The 27,291-nt window shown below is 38.0% G+C and overlaps 1 protein-coding gene across 4 annotated transcripts in view; it reads right to left on the reverse strand.

Moving 5' to 3' along the window:
* LOC124166793 (leukocyte elastase inhibitor-like) overlaps positions 1 to 27,291 on the reverse strand; it is a 114,667-nt gene that overhangs the window by 6,175 nt on the left and 81,201 nt on the right. The window contains exon 8 of one of the 4 annotated variants that reach the window (XM_046544481.1): positions 12,611 to 12,938. The exons of 1 other annotated variant lie outside the window; for it this stretch is intronic. In XM_046544481.1, the coding sequence (XP_046400437.1) occupies positions 12,799 to 12,938 (140 nt within the window). In that variant the 3' untranslated portion in view covers positions 12,611 to 12,798. Of the gene's footprint in view, positions 1 to 12,610; positions 12,939 to 19,436; positions 19,781 to 23,606; positions 24,093 to 27,291 lie in introns of those variants that run through there. 2 more of the 4 variants (XM_046544475.1, XM_046544484.1) reach the window with 2 other exon arrangements.

Here is a 27,291-nt window from a genome sequence, read left to right on the forward strand (position 1 = left end):
GAGAAGTTCGTATTTGTAGCCGTGGGGCGCTGGCCAGAACGTCCCAATCCATCCCCATGCAGTTATATGGAGAGTGGTAGTGGTGGGGGCCGCTGGTGCTATGACGCGTCTAACGTTGTGTCTTATGGAAATCTTGGGACGTCGTCCGAGAATGCGCAGAGCGACGTGTGAGTTGACATCGCTGCGCAGGCTGGCGGGTGTATAATCTGGCATCTACTTGGTGCTGCCACAGAAAAGGGACGTACAGAATCAGAATGGTCACTGTACTGGGTGTAGTTATACGATTTTAATTTTTAATTACTGGTAGGTATTGCTACAGAAAATAAATTATCCCATTATGCTTGCGTTTTTTGGTGTTTGAAATCCGGAACAAATAAAATCCTACCAGTTAAAGGCCGTATTGACATAGGATAACTATTCTCGAGTTATTGCCACAGCTCTGTTATGATTAGGAATTTCAAGAACCTTGGGGAAACTAATGTTATAATATTTAGGCCTGAACAATGTATTCATATCTTCCCGATGATTAGAAATGCGGTACCTATTTTTCAGATAAATTTATCAAAAGACCTGCAGTATTAGGAAAAATCAGTTAACATTCCCCACTGATTTATAATTTAAGAAATAGGTGCGTGCGTTATAGGGTGAAGGATTAAACATGATTTAACCAGTAAAACGTGACTTTAAATAGAATCATTCAATGAATGTCAAGAAGTTCCGTGTACAATGCACCTTTTGTGTGTAGGTTCATCATTTTTCTAGCCGTCCTTGTTCTATTAGTTCATGTTCACATAATTCCTCAGCGGCAGAGCGGTAGCTGTCTGACGGAAAATGTCCACTTGGGTCTGATTTAAGTGGCTTCGAAGAGTTTATATCGGTGCGGAGATCCTTAAAGCTCCCATCTGTGGCTCAGAGTCGTCTTCTTTTACGATCTAGAATTTATTTTCTATTATATCACGGCAATGATTTCGAAGACATGGTTATTCCAAGTGCGACCCGTTGGCGTTTCATGTGTTTACCACATATGAATCTTAGACTCAAGGAGATGGTCCGTGACGTCTTTTGTTTGCTTGAATACCTTTGCTGACCTTAAATTCGTCCCTCAGCTGAATCAGCATTAGTGGACCACGACTTCTATCTCCCTTGAGTCGTCCTCATAGTAACGGCAAGACTCTCGGAAAGAACGGAGTGAAATGAGTTCAGACATCATTTTCGAGGAGTTAACTGTGTGTAATTGCCGATTAAGAAGTTTCTTAGTGCTGTGTGTACATTCAAGAAGACAATTTTAATTAATCAACAGTGCTCGTTTTTGATTTAGGGAAATATAGGGAAAAATTGTCCCAATTCTGTGTCCAGGCACCTTGTTCTTTTTGGTCATATTTTTCATCGGCCCATTTTGTGTCGTCCCTTGTTTATTAAGTCCCTTGTTTATTTATAGACTAGTGCCCTTGCCATGTGTTCAATCGGAAAGAAATTGTTGTCCGGCGCTGATTTCAATGAACGTGTAATTGATCACTTTGCTGGACAAAAGGAAAGAAGGATGGACTTCTGCAATATAACTAAAGGAATGTGAGTATTTCAGATTTTGTTAAAAATATGTGAGAAATGTTTAATTATTGATTTTAAATCATACTGTATTCAAGAAGCAACGCGAACACCGCAATCAAAGTTTACATCTGCAATCGCAAAGCGCGTGCATTCTAGTAGTGTTTGTTGCCTAGTGGAAGTCAGTGACACTCCCCTCCCTCCTCAGGTGTTACAAGTGTCATTGCTACCTAAATCATTGCAAATATTGTATAGTTTTGACAAATAACGCATTATGATTGCAAAACGAACAACAGTAGTGTATTGCGGGCATATCCACGCGAAGAATCTAGGCGCTAAAACCTAAGGTTACGTATTTTCGTTTGTATTTCCAAAATATCGCAGCAAATATATTTTTATTCTTCAAGAATTATCATAGATCAGTATAATCGAGAGTCCGGACTAAGCCGATCCGTATGACCGAGAGTCTACTGCGTTTAGTATTTATTAATCAAGCTTTATTAGGAAAACTAGGTATTTTTGTTGAAAAAAACGGAACATATGGCATCACAAAATTTTATTCCTAAATTGCCGTAAAAACTTAATAAAATACACGAAATATTAAAAAATTATGACCCCCCGGTGGAGTGCGCCCCCCCGCAGCATTTGACACACGAGCCGCCACTGATACAATGAAGAGGGAGAAATACATATCCTTCGGCGTGTTTATATCCTATACAATTATGCAACCAGCATTGCGTATTTGTAACGCGGGGAGCTTACATTCAGGGGGTAATATGGAGTTAGGATCACTAGAGCCCCTTCCTTATAAATTTGCTATTTAATCCATCGAATTCATTCGTGGTTAAAATAAAATTCATTTAAAACTCGAGTTTACATATATGATAGTAACTCTTTTTAAATCTAGCTTTTATTCGAAGGCATTGAAAGGAAAATATACTTTAGTCCTCATTTGGAAAATGTAAGTTAGAGCACTTTTTCATAATCACATAATCTCTGTCATCTTACATTTTCGTAAACGTACGAAGGTAAACAACCATCTAATTAATCGACAAGGATAATTCTGTTTATTTTATCATTAGTAAAGTTCCACTGGCTTACTAGCTAGCATCAGTTTCTCCAATTAAATGAGTAACTAAAGTACATATGCTCAGCACAAGGCTTTGTAAAACTTCAGGTCGAATAATTTTACAGTTTCAACTGATAATAAAATTTGGATCAACAAAATTTAAGATAAATGCAAATTGACTTTCTAAAGAAAAACCTCTGAAAAAGGAATTAGTTTTTTGTGTTCCCAGACTCTACCTAGTTTTCTGGAAATATAATGAAACTATCTTAATTTCCTAAACTCTTAATATAATACAAATAATGATTCAGCATAAAAATCACCCTAAAACATGCCATTCTTGAGTATTACAAGTCTAATGTCAGCAGAGCTGAAAGAAAAAGCTAAGGAACATTTCACACATAGAATATCTTTATGACCTTAGGAGAAAGATTTTACCCTGGTTGAAATACCCTAGAAATAAAAAAGCCATCTTCAAACACATCACATCCTAAAAGACAAAAAAGAAGATCATGAGAATCTTGAAAATTGTTTTATTTCACATAAATCTTTCATACATACTAGAAATATATCAGTATGCCATACAAATGAAACATTATTGTCAGTTTTTCGTCCACAAGGTTTTGATGAGCAGAGGTTGTGGTAAACTCCTCTCAATAAAGCCTTAAACGACTTCCTTGAACATTGTTAAACCGCACCATTATAACCCAAGCATAATACTTCTTAATAAGAGAACGCCATACATTAGGTCACTTCCACTTCCTACAAAGGTAATCCCGCGGAAGTTACTGCGAAAAAAATAAAAAAAGGAGAAGTTGTGGAAATGTGGTCCGACGACGGGGTTTGTGTGCTAAAATGGAAGGACAAAAGGGAGGTGACAATGATTAGCACACAGCACTCGGGAAAGTTGGTGAATAGTGTGAGCAAAAGGAAAATTGAAAGGAGGGTTCCTGAAGCTGTGAGGGAATACAATAAATTCATGGGTGGTGTTGATAGGTTAGATCAACTTTTGTCCTACCACATAACCTCAAGAAAGACCTTGCGTTGGTATAAAAAGGTTGCTCTCCATATTGTGCAAATAATGCTATTAAACAGCTTTCAACTGTATTAAATGTATTCAAAGGGAGAGAAAATGAGTCTACAGAGTTTTAGACTTAGTATTATAGGAAAACTCGTCAGTTTTGGCCGGACTCAGGAAAACGTCATCGTTTCCCAAACCCAACCACTTGAGATGCACTTTCCCAAGTTCAACCCCATGACAGCTAAAGGGGATAGAAGGAAACAAAAAAACTGCCGTGTATGTACAAAAAAAGGAAAACGCCAGCAAACTATATACCGCTGCCCTGATTGCGCAGAAAATCCTCCTCTTTGCCTGGAAAAGTGCTTCAAAGAGTTTCACGGAAGGATTGATTAAATTACGTGCATCATGTTTGGTGAATATGTTTTAGATAAGTATGTTTGTTTATGTGAGTGTTTTTATCATATTCTTGTATATTTACTGACGTTTTTTAATGGTCATAAAACCTGATAAAACATTTGTAAAAGTCATTCTATTTTTATTATTTTACTTGCTAAGAATGCAAATTGTTAATCTTAATTCGAGATAAATACATATTATCCTACAAATTTTCTTTGTCCTTGTTTTGTCCTACAAAATCCTTTTACCAATTTATTAGTGTATTTTCAACATAGAATTGTATGAATTGTAATATACCTCTACTCTTTTCCACCACTCTTCAAGAACCATCGAGTATATAACCATTCAAGCGGGGAGTATAAAAGATAGTGGTCTAAGATAGGTTTCCAAGGTAAGTATAATGAGGCTAGGCATAAAAATTACCTAATTCCGGTATTTACCTCAAATATGTGCAGAAGATCAACATCAAAATGTATATTCTCCCCATCTAAGGTGAACGTCCAAAAATGTTTTGTGCACAAAATGTACGATAAAAAAAGAGCATCAGGTGGGATTCCGAGTTCAAATATTCAGTTAATGGTACGAGGGTAGTAATTAAATACGGATTAACTATATACTTGTTTTAATCATCGATATTTAGCGACTAAAGAAGATGTATTTATGCATAAGAAAATTTACAACCTTCTGTAATACGGGTTGCATAACCACGGACCATTGTCAACGGCGGACCACGTCGATCGACGTGGAAAATAAATTATCCAATTATACCGAAAAAAAAATTGAAAATTTTAGTTTGGTGATACTGGATATTCATTACATCCAATTTCAAACCTGTTGGCGAGAAAAAAAAATTCCGCATTTTTGGATCATAGGGGACCTGAACAGTCGCAGTCAAAGTGTTAAAGGACATCGGGCCGAATATTTACAAAAAGGTGCCTATGGATAAAATTAAAGTTGTGTTTTACAATAAATCCAACCTCACAACATTCTTTCCCCCACAAAAGATCCCATCCCAAGAGAAGAAAGGAGTGGGGTGTATAGACTAAAATGTGAATGCAACGCAGCAATGTATGTTGGGCAAACGGGGCGACAATTTCAAGAACGGGTGAAAGAACACCAAGCCTGCCTGAGAAATAAAAAGACTACTTCACAATTTGCTATACATTTGTTAGATAACAATCATCAAAGTGATTTTGTTTTTGAAGTGCTTCATTATGAACCTAAAGGACCTAGATTAGATGCAATGAAACAGATGGAAATTTTGCAGCACGTACGTTCCAATGACAACATTGTAAACAAATTTTTGTATGACTCCCACTCCCCTCTTTTAAGCCTCCCACTCCTAAATTCCTGGGCTAATGAGATGACGAACACTTCGGCCTCTCTCTCACCTGAACCATCCCCCCTCCACCTGCCATGCCCTCCCTAAGGGAGCCTCCTCCCCCTAACTTCTTTCATACCATATGACCAAGTTATTTCCCCCTCCCTCTTCTCTGTTGACCAATCCAGTCAACCTAATTACCTTCCTCCCTTCCCCTCCTAGCCTGGTATAAAAGGATGTGATGGACCTCTGTAGAGTTCACCTGATGATGACATCTAACGTTGAAACCATGGTCGTGAATAAATATTAATGTGAAAGCACAAAGTTCTTCTTTTTAATTTAATTATCCATTTTATCATTGTCATGGCGGTTGCTAACCCAAAATTTCCTCATCACATATTTGTACTTATTTGTATTACTATTATTGGATGTTTCAATTAGAGATTAATGAAGTACATACTAATGAAATAGACGACAGTAGAATAACTCAGATGAAGAGCTCATCCCTTTTAAACATGGATGAACTCACTGCTCTGAACACAAGAACAGAAGAAATGGAGAGAAGAAATCCTCAGGCAATGAAGTATGCTTCTCCAATGACAGTGGAAACAGGAGTAGCATCAGAGAGGCACAGATTTAAGCGCATGTACAAAACACGATGTTGCCAGCGAATGCTGAAAATTTAGTGGAAAATTTATGGCAAAACATGACTTCAGATTAAGTGGCAGATTGATTTTTGGAGGGGAGATAGTGGCCCCCCGTAATTTCTGGGAAATTTTAAAACAAGGCATTCTTTGAGGTGGCTCTCCAAGGAAAGCTATTATTTCGCCAGCTTAAAAAACAATGTTTAAAAATAATTTTAGAATATCTGAAAGCCTCGTGTCTACAGTGTGCAGTTGCATATGAGGTATGTCTGATATGTGTAGACTCTAGACATATCAGACATACCTCATATGCAACTGCTCTGTTACGTATCACACACAGTGAAGGCTATACAGAAAGTAATGAACTTTCCTCCCCCTTCAAAATAAAGACCTTAATCCATCCCTGAGACAAATAGAATAATAAGAAAGACAGAGACAGAAAAGAAGAGAATATTTTTGGCTTTTTTTTTGAATGAATAACTTAAACTTTGTCAAATGGTCATGATTCAAAAAATAATTCCGTAGAATTATTTTTTGACCATTTTTATCACGACCATGGCTTCAACGGTCAACGTCATCTTCTGGTGAAGATGGCATTAATGGTTTATTGATTAACAACCATAATTTTGACAGTTAAAACCTTCAAAACCATGGTTGTGGTTCCATAAAACACTCTGTGGAAAAACAAAGATTAAGTCATTCATTTGAAATATGCAATAAATTCTACAAAGTATTGCCAAAAACCACCAAATTTTTGGCTATTTTTAATACCTTCAACAACCTTTTCGAAAGCAAAAATAAGAGTTCGTCGAAGCCCTTTCTTTCCTCCCTTTATTGTGCAGGTTTTTTGATTATGTGTATGGCTGTATACATAGAAAACAAAAATATTTAATACAATTTTTGAAGTGTTTCTTATCTGTTGTGAAATACATATATCACATGAATTCTATAAAAGCATACTATGAAAGTACTTATAAGCAGTGCATTTATCAATAAACTATCATTATTAAGTATAATATGTACTACAATTCCCTGATTGTTTTTTGTATTCAAGACAAAACACACTAGCCGACCACTCCTCATTTCTTAGCTTAAGAGCACTTTCTTCACTAGCTAAGCTAAAGCCTTGCTTGTGCTTCCTTCAGGAACATAACCAGAACTTTGCTTTGGTTAGAGCATAGGTGGTATGTGGGTTGCCTATACTGATGTTTTGACATCAATTCGCACGCATTGGAAAACCATACATTTCATAAAATCATCAGTATATTTTGTTTGTTTAACGCTGCATCTTTCATTAAGGTAGTATCATGTAACAAAATATATCAAAACATGGAGTATCAAGGATAGGTAACCAATTATTCTCATCAGCACACCTGCAGTACATATAGAGGCAACAAAGGAAAAAATATGTACTGGTGGAGGGGGATTAGAGGAGGGATGAAACCACCAAAGCCCCCCCTCCCTGGCTAAATGCCGGACTAATGCAAGCCTTTAAAAGAAGATGGCGCACAACTTAACTGTCCAAATCATGATGCATGATGGCCTGATACATGCAATTATTGATGGGCAATGTGGATTGAAAAAACAGCAAAAAAAGCCCAAAATGAGATAATACATACATGGGATCAGGTGACAATGAATGGATCATCATTGTTCAACAATCCTAAGATTGATTTGATAGGATAAACACAGTTCTCCACTCAATCGCCCATCAGATAATCTTTCCACCCCTTAGCACGCAGTTCTTCCCTAACACATGCTTCATCACCCATTTCATACGTTCTATACGAGGTCTTCCTTTCCCATTTTTGACATCAGAAAAGATTTGTGTAAGTGTGAAAGATCAGTCGACAGGAGAGTTGAGAAGAGAGCTACATAAAACCATTCTCATGATTGATGGGCTATATGGCAATGAGGGTGAATAGAATGCTTGCAATTAAGTAACTATGCAATGGCAGGAAAACACACTGGAAAGCCTTGTGAGCAGCAAATTCAACCCTGATTTTTTGAAGATATCTACAAGGGCCGTGCAAAGAACCTCCTTTAATCTGTTAAGTTTTCCAATTTCCTAGAAGTACCTATTTTTGACACCTAGCTCAAGACAGATATTAAGACAGCGGGGAGTACACAGGCAAAGAGGAAATAAAAAACTGTGTCATGATTCAACTTGTGTTGATGAAGGAAAGCATCCTCATTGGCACATTAATATACGATCTTAAACGGATGGAATTTTCAACAGTGTTCCAGAAAACATGGTAATTCCAGACAAATTTTCCCTTAACATGAAGATGAAAGGATTATCAGCCTTGAACACTAGATGGCTCTAGCACAGAAGTGTGAAATGAAGGCCTGAAAGAGAGTAAACAATAATTGTCATTGAAATGAGTTTCGAGGGAATTCTTTCTGCTACTATGATGTACACCCATGTCTCGTATAGCGCAATTTCGATTAGCGCAATTTCGATATAGCGCAAATACGTTCCTCGGGGAAACATTGCAACGCAGTGTAGCCTAATCAAAAATCTTAAACGCTCTCGTGATAAAACGTGAACTTGCGCGAAGTACACACGAAATTTCTATCATTTTACGCATATTAATATTATTGCTTGCCTCATAGCTTCTTTTTTGTTTATATGTAAATCGAAATCCATTGCTGTTCTATGGCCAAAAGTATTACTCGTCACTGGGTCCAGATAGCCGGCCTACCGAAGTAATTTATCTCGTCTCCATAACAGAATGATAATAAATAATTTAGATCGTTAATTAAGCATGGGGCTAGTGAAAATGATTTTTTTCAGCAATACGGTTTGAGACGTATTTTTGCCGTCATAGGTTATCGGGCGATTGACTTCCAGGTAGAGGGTCGACGCCGTCTACGCTAAAGCCTTCAAGGTCATCGGTATTCACGGGGGAGAAATGGAGCTGTGGCCGAGTTGCGCATGAATAGCATCAACACATAAAAGGGTCCGCTATAGAGACTCAAACACAATGGCTTCGTTCCCTCCCCGCAGTCGTAGGCCTTCTGCGTCTCAGGAATACAGTTCAGCAGTAGAAGGTGATTTTGATAGAGCCATACAGAGTAAAAACCAAGAGAATATGGCAAAAAATAGGAATGCGTGTAGAAAAATCAAGAATTTATCAAGAAAAACTATAAACCTAGAAGAGGAATTCAAAGAGGTCAATTGCTTTGAAAATGGAGAGCGTCAAAGCGATATTGCGCGGAAGTTTAAACGCACGATGCCTTATTCTGAATAAAGACGAAGTTAAAACATCAGTGACCTCAGCCGCACCAACTTCAACCAAGCGGTCTACACATACGGAAAGTTCATAGAGAATCAGTACAAAAAGACGAGAGTGGTAATCGCTCCGAGACATTAAGTGAAAGCTCCGGTTGGTTCCAGAATTTAAACGGCAAGCAGGTATTTTCAGTGCGGCGATATCAGGTGAATATGCAACTGTTGATAGCGCAGTCACCGCAACATTTTCTGATGAACTCCAAGCTGTGATTGAAAGTGGCTCCTTTCCCCCTCAACCAGTTTTTAGTGTTGACGAGACAATATTATTTTGGAAAAGAATGCAATCTCGTTCATTCATTTTCAGGGAAGGAAAACCTGGGTCAGATTTCAAGGCATTTAAAGACTGTTTCACGTAGCTGCTAATGACTCGGAGGACTTCAAATTAAAATGATTAATCATTCATAAACTCCGCTAGCTATGAAATGGCATTCAAAGTAGCATTTGCCTGTCATTTCGATGAGCGACAAAAGGGCCTGGGTGACACAATAGTTGTTTTTAGACTGGTTTGAAAAATCGTCAACTGCCGGCAATGCATTACAAACCCCTGAGATAGCAGATGTTAGCCCACCCGCACGACAGGAGGGAATTTCAAAAGCACGTAAGAATTTTTTTTAACGTGAATATAAGTCTTCAAATGCGTGCATACTATCTTTAAAGATGTTTTAAACTATAAACATTTATATAAATAATGTTTTCTAAGGCTATTTATGGGAATATACATGTTTTAGAGGAAATTCAATACCCAAGACCTATGCTACCAGGAACGCATCCCTATCTTCCCAATGTTAAAACGCTCATGCTCTAGGGATATCATTCTGATTTCAACAACGAGTGTATCTGGCTATTCATTGAGTATTGTCCCTAATATGAGTAGAGATTTTTATCAATGGAAATTCGACAACAGCAAGGATAAAATACAACCTCTGCCACTTTCCCTGCTTACTTCCACTCTTTGAATAAACTTGCTTTGAAATAAATGTGCTAATGCAGATTGAGTCATTTATGTTAAAAAATTAGTCCCTAAAAAATTCGGTGTTAATTTTATTATCGAGTAAACTATATCTATTATGTTGATGTTATCAATTGACCTTTAACAAAATAAAAAAAATGCAATTGGCTCAGATTCGAATCCCCCCCATAACTTCAGTGCATCAAATGCACTCGGAAGAGAGGAAATCCTCGCCCCGGAGCTCGCAAGAAAACACTCCGAAGGCCCAACCTGTGCGTGGACGTGAGTTTCCTCAGTGCATTCTATCCGCTAGGGCATTTGAGCCTGTAGTTGGACTCCTGTCTCGCTAGCCCGGTCGCCCCCGCGTCCGTCCTCGTCGGCTATTGCTGGCGTACTGGTGAGAGATGCAGGCTACCTCATGTGCCAACCTTCCAAGTTTTTACCGACCCTACCACATCAGTTAAGTGGGGCTCGTGGGTGTCTACATACTTTTGAAAACGATAGTACATATTATGGTTATACGTATTTACCCGACAATCAAACATGGGAGAACACATGGATGGGAAAATTATTAAGGCTGCAGTATCCATAATATAACTAGAATCAATCAATCAATCAATCAATTTATTAGTCGTTAAATGATATAAATCACAATAGACATTGTCAAAAATAAAATATATATATATAATATACACTTACAAACAATGAAAAGGATTACTACATGAAAAACAAAAAGATCACATATTAAAATAATAATTACAACATGTTAATTACAACATGAAGCAACAACATGTAATCATCAAGGGCCATAATGAAACAAATAAAAATGTGGACATTACCTTTGCTATGTATTGAACATTTATGAATGAATTGCATGAAATAATGAACTACGTTAATGACATCAAAACTCATTCATTCAGATTAAAATTTAATATAATCACAACATGAGGAGGAAACATTTACAAACATGTAACATACACAAGCACTGGCCAAATCCAAAGGAATTCTCTCCCCACCATATGGGAGTAAAAATACTCTACTGGATGGGTAAATTAAGCATTGTAATGGTTGGGCGGCTTTTGAAATCTAGTGTCACAGAAGAACGATGATGATCAAATGGATAGATTGTGTGAGTAATGCGGACTTCTAAGAAGAGTAGCAGAGAAGAGGACTTTTGAAAACCTTGGGTAGAAGACAGGACAATTAAGTTGACCGCATCATGGGACCCGATGGACTAATGCAAATTATCATTGAAGGACAGGTGGAGGGGAAGCCATAGGCATGTGAATTTCTTACACTCAGCGCAAAAGGGGGTGAGATCATTTCTCTGGTGCGCCTCGCACGTGAGCATTTGTTTGGGGGTGAACAAAGGTTTCATCCGAGGTTTGAACCTGAGACCCCTCAATCAGCAGCCACGCTCTCTGCCAACTAGAGTTCGGCCGCTGAGAGTAGTCCGACGACAGAGAGAAGGGTTTGGGGGCAAGGTTGCCAGGTAAGAAAGGGAAATGCCAATCTCACATGTAAACAAAAGGCATCCATTAATAAAGGAGCCAGAAGGGACGACGAGCGTGTAGGACCCAAAGGAAGAATACTTTGTTTTGGTGATTTGAAGAAAGGAAGGGCTTTTTTTGGTGGATAAGGCTTGTTTCAGCGCTTCACTTGCATGTGACAACATTGTATGACTACCCGAGGGTGTGAGGTGCATTAGGGGGACAGTATTTGGCAGCGAACCCAGCTGGCACAAGGTTCTCCTTCTCCCCTTTTGAACTTCCATCGCACAATTCTCGCTGGCTGGACTGTAGCGAGTGCCCCTAATCATTCTTGATTCACTGATTTTAAGAATGATATGTACTTGCATAGCCAGTTTCTGAAAAAATAATGTGTGGTTGAGATGAACTGGAGTGTGTATCACCCGTATTCATGGGTCAAGAAATGAGAGAGAGGGAGAGAGAAAAGAGAGAAAGTCAAGGAATAACACCGCATCCCACATCCATTTTCATCCACGCTGCTGCAGCACTAAAACCAGGGAATACAAGAAATTGAATGGTGTGACCCTTATTCCTTTTTTTCGGGTCCTTTGCATTTTTTCAGACACTGGAGGTTTGCATTTTGGATCTCGGGCAGGAGAGATTTGCAAGGATTTTGATTGTATGAATTTTTCCTGATTCAAAAATTTATCCAAGTGGGTCAGAGGCTGTTACAGTATAATTAATGATGTTTTGTTTAGGAAAAATTAATGAGAAAAATTTAGGAGAAATAATGTCTATGTTGATTGAAAACTGCTATTATTTTATGGCTGAGTTTTTGAATGAGGATTGATAAATTATACGATGTATACATTTTTATGCATCGCAGTGGTATTTTTTGAGAAAATTCATTAGCAAAATTTAGAAATGTACCATGTTGTAATGGATGAATATATTTAATTTTTTAAATTTTGTTATGACAAGCCACAGATTCACATACAACTGTACATGATGCTATAACCTGTAATGTTTGCATCAATAAATTATCATTATCATAATCGTTATTACTATAATAATTATTATCAATATGCAACCTTAATTAGATGGGGTTCCCAAAAATCTCCCAGAAAACAGATTAATTCCAGACAAATTTTCACGTAAGACGAAGAGGAAAGGCCTGTTGGCTCTGAAAACTAGTTGATGTAGAACTAACGACTCCAAAACAAAAGAGATACCTGAAAAAGATGAGATGAGTTTTAGAGTGTCATTGAAATGAGTTCCTTAGCACTACAGTGATGTAATGGCCTATTCCATAAAAGAGGTAAACTCGACGTAAAGTTTTGTTTCCAAAAATCACAGGTTCAATTATTTAGTTTTACAAGCTGCTACTTCTGCATTTCAAAATATGGTATTAAATTTGTGATTACCCTCTAAACCATAACGTTATCATACTTTCAATCTCCCACAGTTACAAAATTATTCACTTTTACTTTTGAGACCTGAAAGACTTTTCTGTAGGAAATTCTCAGCATTTTCTAGTGGAGCCTTCCAAAATTGTCATTAGTGTGCATTGATACCATAACTTTGTGCATTCCAATTTGAATTTCAGCACGAATTCCATCCTTCTCTTTGCCTGGAAGGATAGCAGTCTTTGTTACACGCTGCTATCAAGTCACGATGCTATTTTGGATAGCATGCCATCAATCTTTCCCACTAATCCCTCAAAATATGAAAGGAAAGTGCTCCAGGCCTCAGAGACACATCAGACTTCCCATGAATTATTGGCCAAGCCACTGGCATTGTAAAGACAGCCAAACACTTCAACAGAGATGGGCTTATTGTCATTGTGAGAATGATTGATTGATTGATGATGAATCGAGTGACAGACAGAGTATAGGTTTTTGAAATTATAATGCATGGACATCCTGCACCCATACTTTTAGTTATACCACTCATTTATCCAAATTCTAAGAAAGTACCTACTACACAAATCATCGAGACACAAGTACAAACACAATCAAAGTACATGTTATGCAACAGGAATACACCAATTGATCACAAACACGTTTTTCAACTGAACACATGATAATTTTATAAAATCATTTCCAGTCATACTGAATAAGACCCAGTATATTTTTCAAATAAATCCTTTTGAATGGTTACATATCAATAATTTAATACTCGATCTCAACACGTACACCATCAAACTCATGACCTTAATAAGGACAAAAAAACAACAGTCACACTGGCACGGAGTAGTACAAACAACTCAAAAAGGTAATGAAACAATTGACTTGCAATTTTCCACAAAAATAAAATTTTACTTCGACTCGAGTTTCAATGATACTACATCATTTTCAAGTAACAACTGAGAGAGGAGAAATGGGGTGGAAGGTCCTCAAGGAGCTGGTTGGAATGGGTAGGGGTGCAATGCGTGGGGGGGGGAGGGGAGAGTGGAAAAACCAGAGGAGGTAAAAAGGTTGGGAATTGAAGGGTTTTTTCCCGGGTTAACAAACTTGAACATAGAAATGAATGCATTTGAATACACGTGGCGGTCTTCTTATCTTCGGGTGTTTCCGAGGGCCATCCATGAATGGTGTGGAAGGGGGGGGAAAGACGTCTTCTGTGCCCGTGGGCTGCCGTGCGGATTAGTAGGGTCTTCGGGGATGCGTTCTTCTGAGGGTGTGTAGGTGGGGGGCGGGGGGTCGGCGGTTAGGATTCACTGTATGGTTCTTGTGGGATCTCTTTCACGTCGAGTGGGCGACAGGAGGGGGGGGATTGTAACACTTCTGGGAAACGCACTATTGGAACTTAATGGAAAGCAAGGGCAATTTTGAAAGGTAGAGGTGGTCATTGAGAAGGGAAACCTGGGAATGTTTATGTTGGTGGATCTCTAATTGTTCCAAGGCGTCTAATTTCCTCCCTTTGATATGTTTATGGAGCACTTTGGTTGTGAAGTTTGGATTGTGGCCGCTCTCAATGATGTGTTTGGCCACCATCGAAGTTGGGTTACTGTGGGCGATGCACTTCCTATGTTCATTAAATCTCGTGTTGAAATCTCTTCCTGTCTGTCCTATACAATGTCTGTCCCATGTGCAATATATATAACTGCGATATATCATGTAGAAAACCTCTTTTGTTTTGATTTTTCCGGGGCCCCAGTGGTCCAACGGCCAACCCAACATAGAGGCGCTGGTGTAGCCTGTTTTTCTGAGCAGTAATGAACTGGGGGCTGCCATATTGAATTTCGCTGTAAACAAAGGCGATATTAAGGCGTATTGATAGTTATTAGTGTTAACAGCAGACTTTTTTTTATTGCTTACAGTGTCCCTTACGATTTTGGAATGTGCTCGATGAAGAATATGAGTCTCAATGATCTTGGTTATTGCTAAATTGCATGGGTATGAAATGTATTTGGTGATAAAAATGTGAGTAATTTGTTTCCTTCATTATTCCATTTTGATTTCAACCTGTGATTAGCTAACCTTTTCTCATGTTTTCAACATTTATTGGTGTCTTGTATTCCTTATCTTTCTATATGTCTTTCATTGTATTTGCAGTTTTTCTAGTGTTCAAGCTACTCAGGAATCGCTACTGCTATGCTTTGGTTTGCTTAAAGCTAATCATTTTCTTGGTTATGTATTTAATTTGCTATTTGAAATTTGTCCTTTCAACTGTTTAATTGTCATCAATTGAGCATAATTCATTAGGAGTTCTACAATGTTTACATTTCTTAAAACTTTCTCTTTCATTTTGAAGTAAGAACTTAATTTCTACTACATTGGTATAAAATATTAATCACTTTTCTCGTTGTCTACTTAAGTAAGAGTGTATTCCAAAATTTTGGAATACTTTCTTTCGCATAAGTGATGGATATTAACTTCTAAGAACCTTTCATTTTAAGACTCCTCTGCCAAGATATGCTATCTTAATGGGTACTCGTCATGAACTACTTCCTACGAAATAATGTCCTTCTCCTTTAATCTCTCTCTTAATTTAAATAATGTCATCCTCCATAATTGAATAATTATCTTCCATGAAATGATATTCAAACTTGCATGCTTATTTCTAGTTAAGTGTTGTTATGGTCTATGGTTTCAGGATTAGCATTATTTTCCCTGTCCCAGAGCTGTTGCAAGATACATCTACCTCAAGGAAAATTGGGTCACCCTCTTTGTCTATAAGTGTGGAGTGTTTACTTAAGTAATGAAATCTGTCTACTATTACGCAAAGGCTGCTCATCTCTCATGTTGTCATTGATATTTGTTGCTTGTGCATCTCATGTGTTTGTAGAATTGTTAACTTCCACAGATTTCACCTCTAGTATGTAATATTTAAATTGTTATTGTTGTATTTCTTTTACCAGTTATTGTATCAATAAATACCCATGTCCACTGAAGTAAGTTTCCGAGATCATTATTCTTACCAACCACCAGATCGCCAGTTGACTTTGTACATTAATCTTGTATAATGGTTACTAGTTAAGTAACCTGGGGAAGTTCGTCAGGAAGATTTTCCTACATTCATTGCTTTTAAGTTTCTCGCAATTGCAGTAGCATTATTAAGCCTGAATAGCATGCCCATGAACATACATTTATGTACATGTATACATAAATGTATGTTCATGAGCACGCCCTTTCGTGACGCGTAAAAGAACACCCGCCGAGATGTGCATTCAAACTTCACGGCAGCCTTGGACCCCTGGCATAGATGGCACTGATGTATCAAAACCTATACGCATTATCCTTATGGGTATTACGCCCCCTTGGCAGTACATACTGCCTCTGAAGAACTAGAAATCATTCATCATTCAGTCAACTTGTTCTGATCTGTGTTGAAAGTTGTAATCAGATATAGCTAATCTGGAAGATTGCAGTAAAAACAGATTTTTCACGTAAGGGCAAAGAAAGAAGCAATAAACAAGAAAGTGACATCATTAAAATGTGGGAAAAACTGGTACATATCACCGTATTCATCTGATTATAGTCCCCTTTTTTTTCAAAAATGTCCATGGACTATCTGGGCTAATAATGGGGAGATGCAGCTCAATTGGATCTCATCGCGATAATCCATTTTTTTTGCATGCCAGGCATGGAGCCAAAAGCATTGGATTATGACCCAGTTGGAAGCCAGAGAAAGTTTCATCTGTCTTACTTTAATTTGGAAAAATTTGGCGACATTCATCACTGATTATCCACTCTTTCATTTAATTTCTTTCAATGTTCATAATTTAAGAAAATGACACAATATGTATTGTTATCTATGCACTTACAGTACTATGTTATTTTAGATTGCTTTACAGACTCATTGAGAGCTTCCTTCACTTGACCACTATCTTTTTAGGAGGGATAATGTCATTATGCTCGTATTCACACTGCGCTATTAAGTGCAGCAAACTGTCTATGCAGGCGAGCACCTGGACGTGACTCATGCAATCTCTACTTTTCACTTTCAATCAACTACTACTACTACCATTGGCTTCATTTCCACTATTCCGTTTCATCCTTATTTTGACCCTGACTGGTTACAGTGTAAACATGCCACAGTGAGAAGAAATATCCAGTTCCCTTGGACTGTATTCAATCGCATGCAAGGCCACAGCAATAATTGTGCTTTGGCAATTAAAAATACATTTAAAGATCACAGTTTACATTTTTCTCAGTTTAATATTGGTTATATATTGAAGAAATCCTCAAAAAATAATCAAGAGTATTCAGAGAAATACAGTAAATGACATTATACTGACATTTTAGAAATTTTTGGATTACAGGTCCACATGATTAGTTTTCTCAAAGATTTCTAATTGTCAAAATGTCCTGTTGTAAATATGCCTGCAGGGCTATTCTGTATCTTGGGGGCGCTTTATTGCGCCGCCGCTATTTCCCTCTTTCAAATGGCATCGATTTTGATTCTGCAAATTGCATCGCGTTATATTACGCCGATTTTGGGGGGCGTAATATATCGCCCCCGTGAAATCTGTAGTCGGTATGAAAATTAGTGTAGGGCAAGTAATACAAGTCGAGTAACTCATTAAGTTATTTATAAATATCTAATTATTAGACATAATAATGATTAAAATATCTTTTTTTAAATTATTCCATCGTTATCTAGCGGTCAGCGAAAGCCAATTTTAGGTTTTATGATATTACCTGCAAATCCAAGATCTCCGAGAGCAAGATACAAATGACGGTCGAAAACAGTTCCGCGCATTGCAGACGACGAAAATTTCTTACAGTATTTATCGTATTTATGATCAAGCTCATCAGCAGAGAATGGGATTTAACATGAAAATATCTCTCCTACCTTAATCAATGCCCTTGCGAGTATTCTATCACACAGCGCAGGCAGCACTGCTGCAATTGGCAATGCATACTAATATTTACTAATAAGTACGTACCGTGATTTCCAACGGAAGAAAGGGGCAAATAAACAGAATGATTGCTCGAAACAAGGAAACATTTAATGAATTATTCATCATAAAACTGCATATATTTCATTTCAACATCATTCCTCTTGCGGCATATCACAAATTTACACTGTACTAGTATATTTAGTCCGAGTCATATCAACGCCAATAGTTGTTTGAAGTAACATGGAAATGGTATCAAAATGCAAACATGATAACACTTCCATAATCATTGCTCGAGGAATTGGTATTAGAAACCGTAAAGTATGTCACGCGAGTTCACAATCACAACACTCGCGATGATTCCTTCCATGACATCCGCGAAATCTAGAAAACAGCAGTTTTCCTCAACGGATGCATTTTAAATGGCCTAAAATGTGATTTCAAGTGACAAAAATGTTTTATAATTAAATAATTACCCGTGTGGACAACTGTGCATTAACTGTGGACATCGTAGAATTACGGTGAGCAATGAGACAAACGATGTAAACAAGCCGTGGCTGAAGATGAACGTATATACTAGTAAAAATAATTTCGTCACCACTAATCATAAGAGTATAATCATTATAGGCGTAGGTGAACGAATAGTGCGTAGCGGACGAAGTCCTCTTCAAGACAATTATACTTGTAAATTCCGATATATTAAGCTCAAAAATTGGCGATATTCTTCCGTCGTCGACTGTTGAACCCTTGAATATAGACGCTTATTTACTTAGGCTAGAAAATATCCGATAAAAATCTCCAAACACAAGCCACATCGTATTTTTAACTTCTTCCCGGGCTGCCGAGTATCCTGCTGCGTTTTCGGAGTGCCTCATTTGTTTATTGCAAAGAATCGAGAAATATTATTGGACGTGTACAAAACTCCGCCCCTGGTAGGGGCCGCTATCGGAATAACGCGAGCCAAATGCTGGCGTTATTGTCGATGCTATAAAGCGACCCCAAATTCCGCTTAGGGGCCGCTATTTTGAGATAGTGAATCTGGGGGGCGTAATATTGCGCCAGAAATAGCATCTTCGTCGTGATAGCTGAGCCGCTATCTGTTACAGAATAGCCCTGCTGAACTCATAGCCAATGATACTTTTGTTGCCATGGAATTACCTATGAACTTAAATGAGAATGACTGTTCAATGTAAATTCACAACCAAAAATTAGAGTCAGATCACATTTCACCACAACATGATTAAATAAGAGATGAAGAACATAATCAAAACTTCTCAGGCCTCCAAATTAGCGCCCGTGAAATCTTCCAGGGCATTTGGTGTTTCATATGCTGGCAATGAAGTCAGGCATTTTGAGGAGACTTTGGGAAAAAAAACCACTTCAGTAAAATTGCTACTTTACTTACAGAACAATTATATTATATCAACCCACATTAAAGGTGTTCACACACAACTATACATTGTAGAAGCACCTCAAATCACTCAAAGAGAATCATAGACCTGCATTCTAACCACTGAATTGTAACCATATGGGTGCGATAGAGATTGAATGGACTACATAAGAGCTTAAATACAGAATATTAGTTGTCACAAAAAACTACACAATTTCCAGAAAACAAAATTTGACCCTCCACTCTCTCCTCGGCAAGATGGAAGACGAAGGGACGATCTGCTTTGAAAATTGTTCGCCGTGGACAAGGGAGACACTTTGCTCTCTTCACTACCTTTCCTGTGCCAAATAAATAGAACAATCACATGTACAGGCAATGAAAGTCATGATGCAAAACTACACATGCTCCCATGAGCATGAAGATTCAACAAAATTAATTGACTTCACAGTGATTGTTTAGGAGGAGTGTTCAAGGGGGCATGTGCCCCCCCAGATCCTTGAAAAATAGGTGAAATTTTTAATACAAATACTAATCAATTTTATATTTAAATCTAAAAATTTCCTAACCTACATATTAATAACTTTAATGATAAAATTAAGATTATATTTCATTGAGTAATTGTTGCATGTTTCTTTTAATCCCAAATATGAGAAGACTGTTTACAGTCAGACCCTGGTCCACCCCCAGGAAAAATAATCAATATCAGTATCCCACTGGTTCCTGACCATTTCCATGGAAATAGCTGTCCCCTACCATTCCCTATCAATTTCTTTCATTCAAAATCTGTTCCCTATTTAATTTCCGATTGGTTGCCATTCCAAATAGATTTCATATGTTTTATTCAAGCTTTATCTTTTCCATATCTTTTACCTTCTGAGTCCATATCAGTTCCATCTGTCCAATTGCAGACCTGAAATTAGGTGTTCCAGATCTGAAAATTTCAGATCAGAAAGTTTTGATGTGGGAGTATATATGTTTTTCCGAGAATAATTAATACCTATATTGTGTGCGGTCAGGACTTTACCACAATTTCTCTACCATGAAGCTTGTGAAATGATTAGAGAGGTTCATTGGTTCAAAATTTTATTGTGTATCTATTGGTAAGCAGATGAGGAAGTATCATCCTATGACTTCCTATCATCCGAGGACTAATAGGCTACCCAGTGTTCCTCAGGAAGAATAATATACCGAGAAGTGGGAATCCCGGACCTTGGAATACCTGGCCACATGGCAGGATTTTCAGATTATCTTTTTGGGTGTGTCAACTTGTGTGCTTACCCAGCTGGATGTCCACCAGCAGAAATTGTATGACGTGTCCTAACAAACGGTAATGAGAAAACGATGCAAAGGAAGTGGCAGACGCAACCAAAAGTGGCGCTACTAGGCTTGGCAGCATGAGATGCACCCATGCTCTAACTGGCCGCAATCTGTGCAGTTGTATGGAAACGCATAGCGCTCAGACAAACAGACATCCTCTTTAATATGTAAAGATATTTCCAGAGATCCCAAGACACTTAAAGAAAGTGAAATTCTCTTCAAAATTCCCAGGCTATGTGCTGAATTACCTATTTGCAAATGGAACTGTAACATATCATGAACTGGAATTGGATCAAATTTCACAGGATAATAATTGAAATACAAATGCGAATGTTTTGGAATGATTTAAAATTACTTCCAAGTCCAGGAGTCAGGGGTTCAAATTTAAGTCATGCATATAGGGAAAATCATATTTTAATAGCCACCCTTGAATGCAGATGAAGGAAAACAACCCTAATCTCAAGACTTCAGATTTGTTACTTCATTAAACCTACTTATCTATCTGGAAGGTGTCAGTTTGTCTGCATTAAATTTCCAATCTAAATGGTTTCCTTAAGCAAAAATAAAATTGGAAAAGGTGTTCCACAGGGATCCATACTAGGACCACCACTGTTTTTGTAGTGGGTTACTGATCTTCCTAAATGCACTGTAACAGGGGAATTTATTTTGTACGCCAATAATACCAACCATCTAATTTCCTTTGATCAGGATTTGTCTGTGGTGGCTCAGGCTGATCTAAATAGTATGGCTGCTTGGCATATTGAGAACAGAATGTCTCTAAACAACATAAAAATTGCTCTTCTGTCTAAAATTGTCTCTTTAAATGCTACTCCATTCATATCAAAAGAAAATATTGCTATCTCCTCTTCTGAGATTAGGGGGCAAACCCTTATACATAAAGTTGTCAACTAACATAATGGTTCTTGAGCACATAAGGGAAGTATTAACTTCACTAAATTAATTTTTTATCTGGCTCAGTCACAACTACACATGTAGTTGTATTATTAATGGGATATGAAGTCCCTTCATGCGAATTGTTACACATTGCCCAATTCCCTACAGCTTCCAGCAAATACAATATTCCGATCTACATTGTCTGTCAGGTAAAAGATGAAAGGACCATCTGCTTTGAAAATCTTTGGTCTTCGCAGGTAAAGAAAACCATAGGCTGCCACAAACTCCATCGCTGTGACATAAAATAGATCAAGGAAATGTTGCAATTCAATACATATTTCCAAAATTCTTCATAGAGCCGCCACCAAGAATGTACTCTCAGTTCTCAATCAAAGACAGATCTCAAATTGATCTTGAAGACATCGTTCAAAGAAAAACCCTGATGAATGCTCAAGAATTCAAAGCTGAGGATTTAGCTACGGGACTGAAGTGTTGTTCACACAAGCATTCAGCCTTGTGGCATTGCATGCTCTGCTGCATAAACCATCTTGTCCTCTAAAGCCAAAAACACTCCACAGTGGAAGAAGATGCCTCAGCAGTGTAGTGATAGCAGATTCAAGTGCTTGTGGTGACTATAAAAAATCAGATGCAGTGGTTGCTCAAAGCCAAGGGTTCCAGCTCTCACTCAAGGAATGGAGGAGCACTAGGTACTTCCATGGCAGAAATATGCACTATTGCAGAGACCAATGGAATATTATCATGGATACTCATCTTTCCTTTTCCATTTTCCACCTTAAAAATCGAGTACACATCCATAAGATCCACTGGCCAACAAGGGGAGGGTGAGATCAGTGGTGCAGCTAGGAATTAAGAATGGGGGGGGATTAGGTGCAACTAATATGTACCAAGGTGTGTGGGGGTATGGTATACCCACCAGGATAAGTGGTAGGTGCAAGATTAATAAATTACGGAATTTTGAGATAAATGGTTCAAAATCGTGAGTTTTAGGGCTTTCTGAGGGATATTTTATTAATACATACACTATATTCTATATAAATATCAATTAAATTAAGTAAAATAAATTAAACTTAAAAATTTCTCTTGAGCTCTGGGGGGTGACCACCCCTTTGCCACCCAGCAGAAGAGTCCCAAAGCCTTCCCCACAACCTCTCGCAACCACAGGGCCAGAGTCCCTGGAGGCCTAACCCTCCTCTGATATTTTTCCCCTCATGGTGACTACCAGCAATACATCTGCTGAGGAGACCACTAGCTTAGGGACAGCTATTCCTCTGACACTCCATTTTTCGATATAGTCACATTTCATGATGTCAGCAAATAACTAATGACTTCAACTTTCAGCACTAAGCGAACAGAATAAATAAAATGTATAATAAACATGCGACGCTAAATATGAAAATGTGTGAGCACAATTAGATGCCATACAATTTTTTACTGAGATACTAGTGAGTTCTATGCCAACTGTGGCTTATTCCTGGGTGAGCTCTGCCATCACCTATCGAAACTAACTTTTAAATTGTTTGAAGCACTCGCTGCATGAATGTGACTCAATTAAATCAGGTACCTTATTCACATCATGAAACACGTACGTATAACCATATTAAGATTCACCACTTCCATGATCTTCCTATATCCATTCCTTTATCTGCTTCAGAACCTCTGAATAAGGGACTTAAAATTTATCCAAGTTCTGTACTCAGTTAGTTTCAATTCTACAGTTTGTATCACTATGTTAATACTCTATAGAATACAGAAACTTGTTTCAGGCTCAATCTCGTGGAATTGTGATGCATTGATCATTATACCATAAGTATTAACAGGCCATGAAATTAATTTGTGGGAAATCAAGAGAAACTTTTCATTTAGTAACTTCATGAATTCAATATTTTCAGGTGCAACCTTATGGATGATCATTATAATAATGATAACAGCAACTACATTTTAATGCACATAGTTTTATTTGGTACAACTACTATTGACACCACTGCACTATCATCAGGAACCTCATCAGGCATTGATACCATTAGCTGCAAATAACATGGTAGCTGTTATATGATAACAGAATGCATGTTTAGGATCTCCAACTATCTTCATAAAAAAATTATCCTGCTTTAGTTTTATTACAATATGAAACTAACTCATATTTCATGTAAATTGAGTTATCCATGAATTCCATGTAGGGCAAATAAAATTAGGAAGTAAAAAAGAACTTTACAGGAGAGAAGTAAAGACTAGGTGCGATCAAATGGGGAAAATGATCCTATCATTGCAAAGATCAAGCCTTACCCTACCCCCTATAAAGTCCAACAAATAAAATATCCCCATTTCCTTTCCCAGCAAGATGAAAGACGAAGGGGAGGTCTGCTTTAAACACCTTTGGCTGCGGACGAATCATGAGGCTGTAATTGACGGCCACCATGCCTGTGCCAAAAGAAGGATGGGAAAATTCTCAATTTCACTGCAAGAAAAATGTTTCCAAGACTAAAGCACAAGGATGCAAGACATAGCCAGGGGGGGGGTGGGGGGGGGGAAAGAAGGGGACTTAGGGTGCTTCAGCCCACCCATCCTCCCAAAATGTTTTCCCTCATTCAAATTATTTAAATGCAGTACTATGAACCAGTGCTAAGCTGAAAGCATGTGAATAGCTAACATTCAGACGAGAGTTACTTCCCCAAGGCCACCTTGCACTTTGAAAATTTACATTGTAGAGGTGTCCTAAGGCGCATTGTTGATTAAACTATGGCCAGAAATATATTTAAGCTTTTTTACTTTTTGAAAAATTGATTACTATACAACTAAATTTTCAGAAAAATCTCTCATATTTTATACTTTCGTAGAAACACATGTAGTTTCTAAGTCAACGCTCTCCATGTCACTCAGATGGATATCCATTCTTAATTTTTGAAGCAATAAACGCCTAACAAGTAGGTCACCTTTAGGTCTCTTGCAGCTTCCAGTCCATTTTGTGTCCAAGGCGTGTGATGCTCTCTGCTCACTCAAACAGTTTTTTACAGTTCAGTTATGAGTGACGCTTCCCTAGCTCCCTTAAATTCAACATAACCCTACTTTTTTCGATCCTTGAATTCGACAGTGATGACACTCGTACTTCAATTTTACCCTAGGCTGCTTTCTGTGAAAGCAATTCAACCACTGACTTGCTAAGCAACCCCAGACTAATGATGCCTGTACATTGATCTGCCTGATTTCAACTGAAAAGTTTAAATATTCAAAAACATGACCTTAGAAGGAAAAGAGCAGGAAATTTTGAAAAAAAAAACGATTAATTTCCATTTAATAATACTGAAAATACAATCACTAGAGATAAAACACTGCAACATTGTCACATGACACGTTTTTGTGATTGCTTTAGCTTAATTTTGGTGAATGCATTGTCTTGTATTCATGTTGAGTGGTCTGAAACATACTTTCACATGTCTGTATTTTACTTTAAAAAATATTTTCTACTCAAGTATGAATACTGCTTCATTTGGTATTTTTATGCACAGCACAGAAGATTATGCTAACGATAATTCACCTAATGCTCATATGTATGAGGCTATGCAGCCTCAGAGAATAATTTCATTTTTGTTAGATAATTGCATTGTAAATATGAAATATTCCCTTCTTCTTCATCCAAATAAAAAACTAAATACAGTGAAACCTCTATACAACGAACCCCTATACAACGAAATTTTAAGAAAACCCCTCTATTTCGAAGTTAATGGCCCGGTCCCGGTTCCTTCCAATGGATAATGCACGCAAAAAAACCTCGCGTAACGAACCTCTCTAACTACGAAAACTCCCTACAACGAAGTCCACACTTGGGCCCAAAACAGGAAAAGTGCCCCTCTAGAACGAATTATTGAGAATAAACGCAGTATTTTACATATTATAATTTTTCCTTAGATATTTACGTAATAAGCAGGAAGTAGAACTACAGCGGAGGGTGCCGTTGACGTGTCTGCTAAGGCAATGAAGATAGTATCGACGGCAACATCGGAAAAGGCGCAAGCTCAAACGAGCCCTTGGATTCACATGCATATTTTCTAAACGCGTGAGAGTGTAACACGGCCCCGATAAGTCATACTATGTAGAACTGGCTCGCCACCATCTGCTTGTCTCGTATCAACTCACTCTGCGACCCCTGTTCCGAAAGTACGTATCAAATGTCTCTTCGGAGTTGTTGCGAGCGAAGTTGGGAGGGGAGTTGCCTTTTTCTCCCCCTCCCCCCCAGGTAGCTGGAGGGTGAGAGCGGGTCGGATGACTAATGGACCGAGAGGGGCGGGGGCGTAACAGTGGCAGCCGGCCAGCTGTAACCCAGTACAGAAAGGTAACCTGAGAAGATTTCTACGTAATGTGATCTTGCTGATCTTGCTCGGTGAAGGCCATAGTCAACTAAGATAACTACTGATTACTCATCCACTCCTCTATCACCCTTCTCAGCTAACGGGGAGTGAAGCATTGGCTTTATTTGTACCTACTTTTTCTTATGGTGGGAACCGTCGGAGTTGACAATGTATGTTTACTATGGCGAAGTATTCAAAACTTCATTGGTTGGTGTTCACTGGATTTGGATTCCACGCCGATCGCCAAGAAATTTAATACTTGTGACACGGAGTGGGCGAATACGTTGCGGAAGACAGGTAAGACTGAAAGCATTTTATTTGATGATTCTCTACCAATTTTTCTATTACGTCATGAAATTATTTTGCCCTTTAAAATCACAGATGTTTTGAAGTATTGCATCTCGTAAAGTAATTCATCTGTTGCAATTGTATAATAATTAAAGGCAATTTATTTCACAATTTTGAATAAAATTATCAGTGATCCTTCAAGATATAGCATTTTAACTACGTTTTTGATAACAAAATATTGGTACTCAAAAACTGCAGCTCCACTTTCACGGCTAATTATTACGTTCTAGCGCTTTATCCTATTCCCTTCCGTAAATTCCCATCACCTTTGGCAATAAACCTCTTCCGTACCTTTACCCTACCCTTTCTCCTAGTGACATGGTATGACGAATGGCCTGAGGTGCCTTGCCTATCACATCATACCTTTCCTCTTCCCGTCCCCCCTTCCAACCCGCCACGTCCCTCCAGCGCACCCGTTCCCCACTTGACCAGTCACTAACTCCGACCAACCAAATTTTCATGCATGGTACATACCTGATGGCATCGCTCAGCAATGTCAAGTAACGTAAAAGAATTTATCTTTTACGTTACTTGACATCTTTTACGTTTTGCTCAAAACCAAATATTTTTTATCTATCGAGGAATCACTGATGATATAAAAAATTTGGCTAGTCTTCAACTTATTTTATCTTCATCGCAATGGATTCAGTAGTAACAAAGATGCGACTCTTCAGACTCGAATATCTTTCCTGTGTGCGAGGACAATTGAAGTCTGGAACTCATTCCCTGTTCGCTTTACTGATTATTAGGAGCTGAGAAAATATAGGAATAGTCTGTCCAAGTCTGCTTTAGTCATTACCTGTGGAAACGGCTGCACGAGTTGATTGTGACTGCAGGACTTGCTTCTACGGTACGAACTGGAAAATATTTTGAGATTATTCTTTCTTAATTTTTCTATAAATTGAGTATTTTTCTGTTATTTTTTT

Source organism: Ischnura elegans, chromosome 10, assembly GCF_921293095.1.
Source record: "Ischnura elegans chromosome 10, ioIscEleg1.1, whole genome shotgun sequence".
Classification (NCBI taxonomy): domain Eukaryota; kingdom Metazoa; phylum Arthropoda; class Insecta; order Odonata; family Coenagrionidae; genus Ischnura; species Ischnura elegans.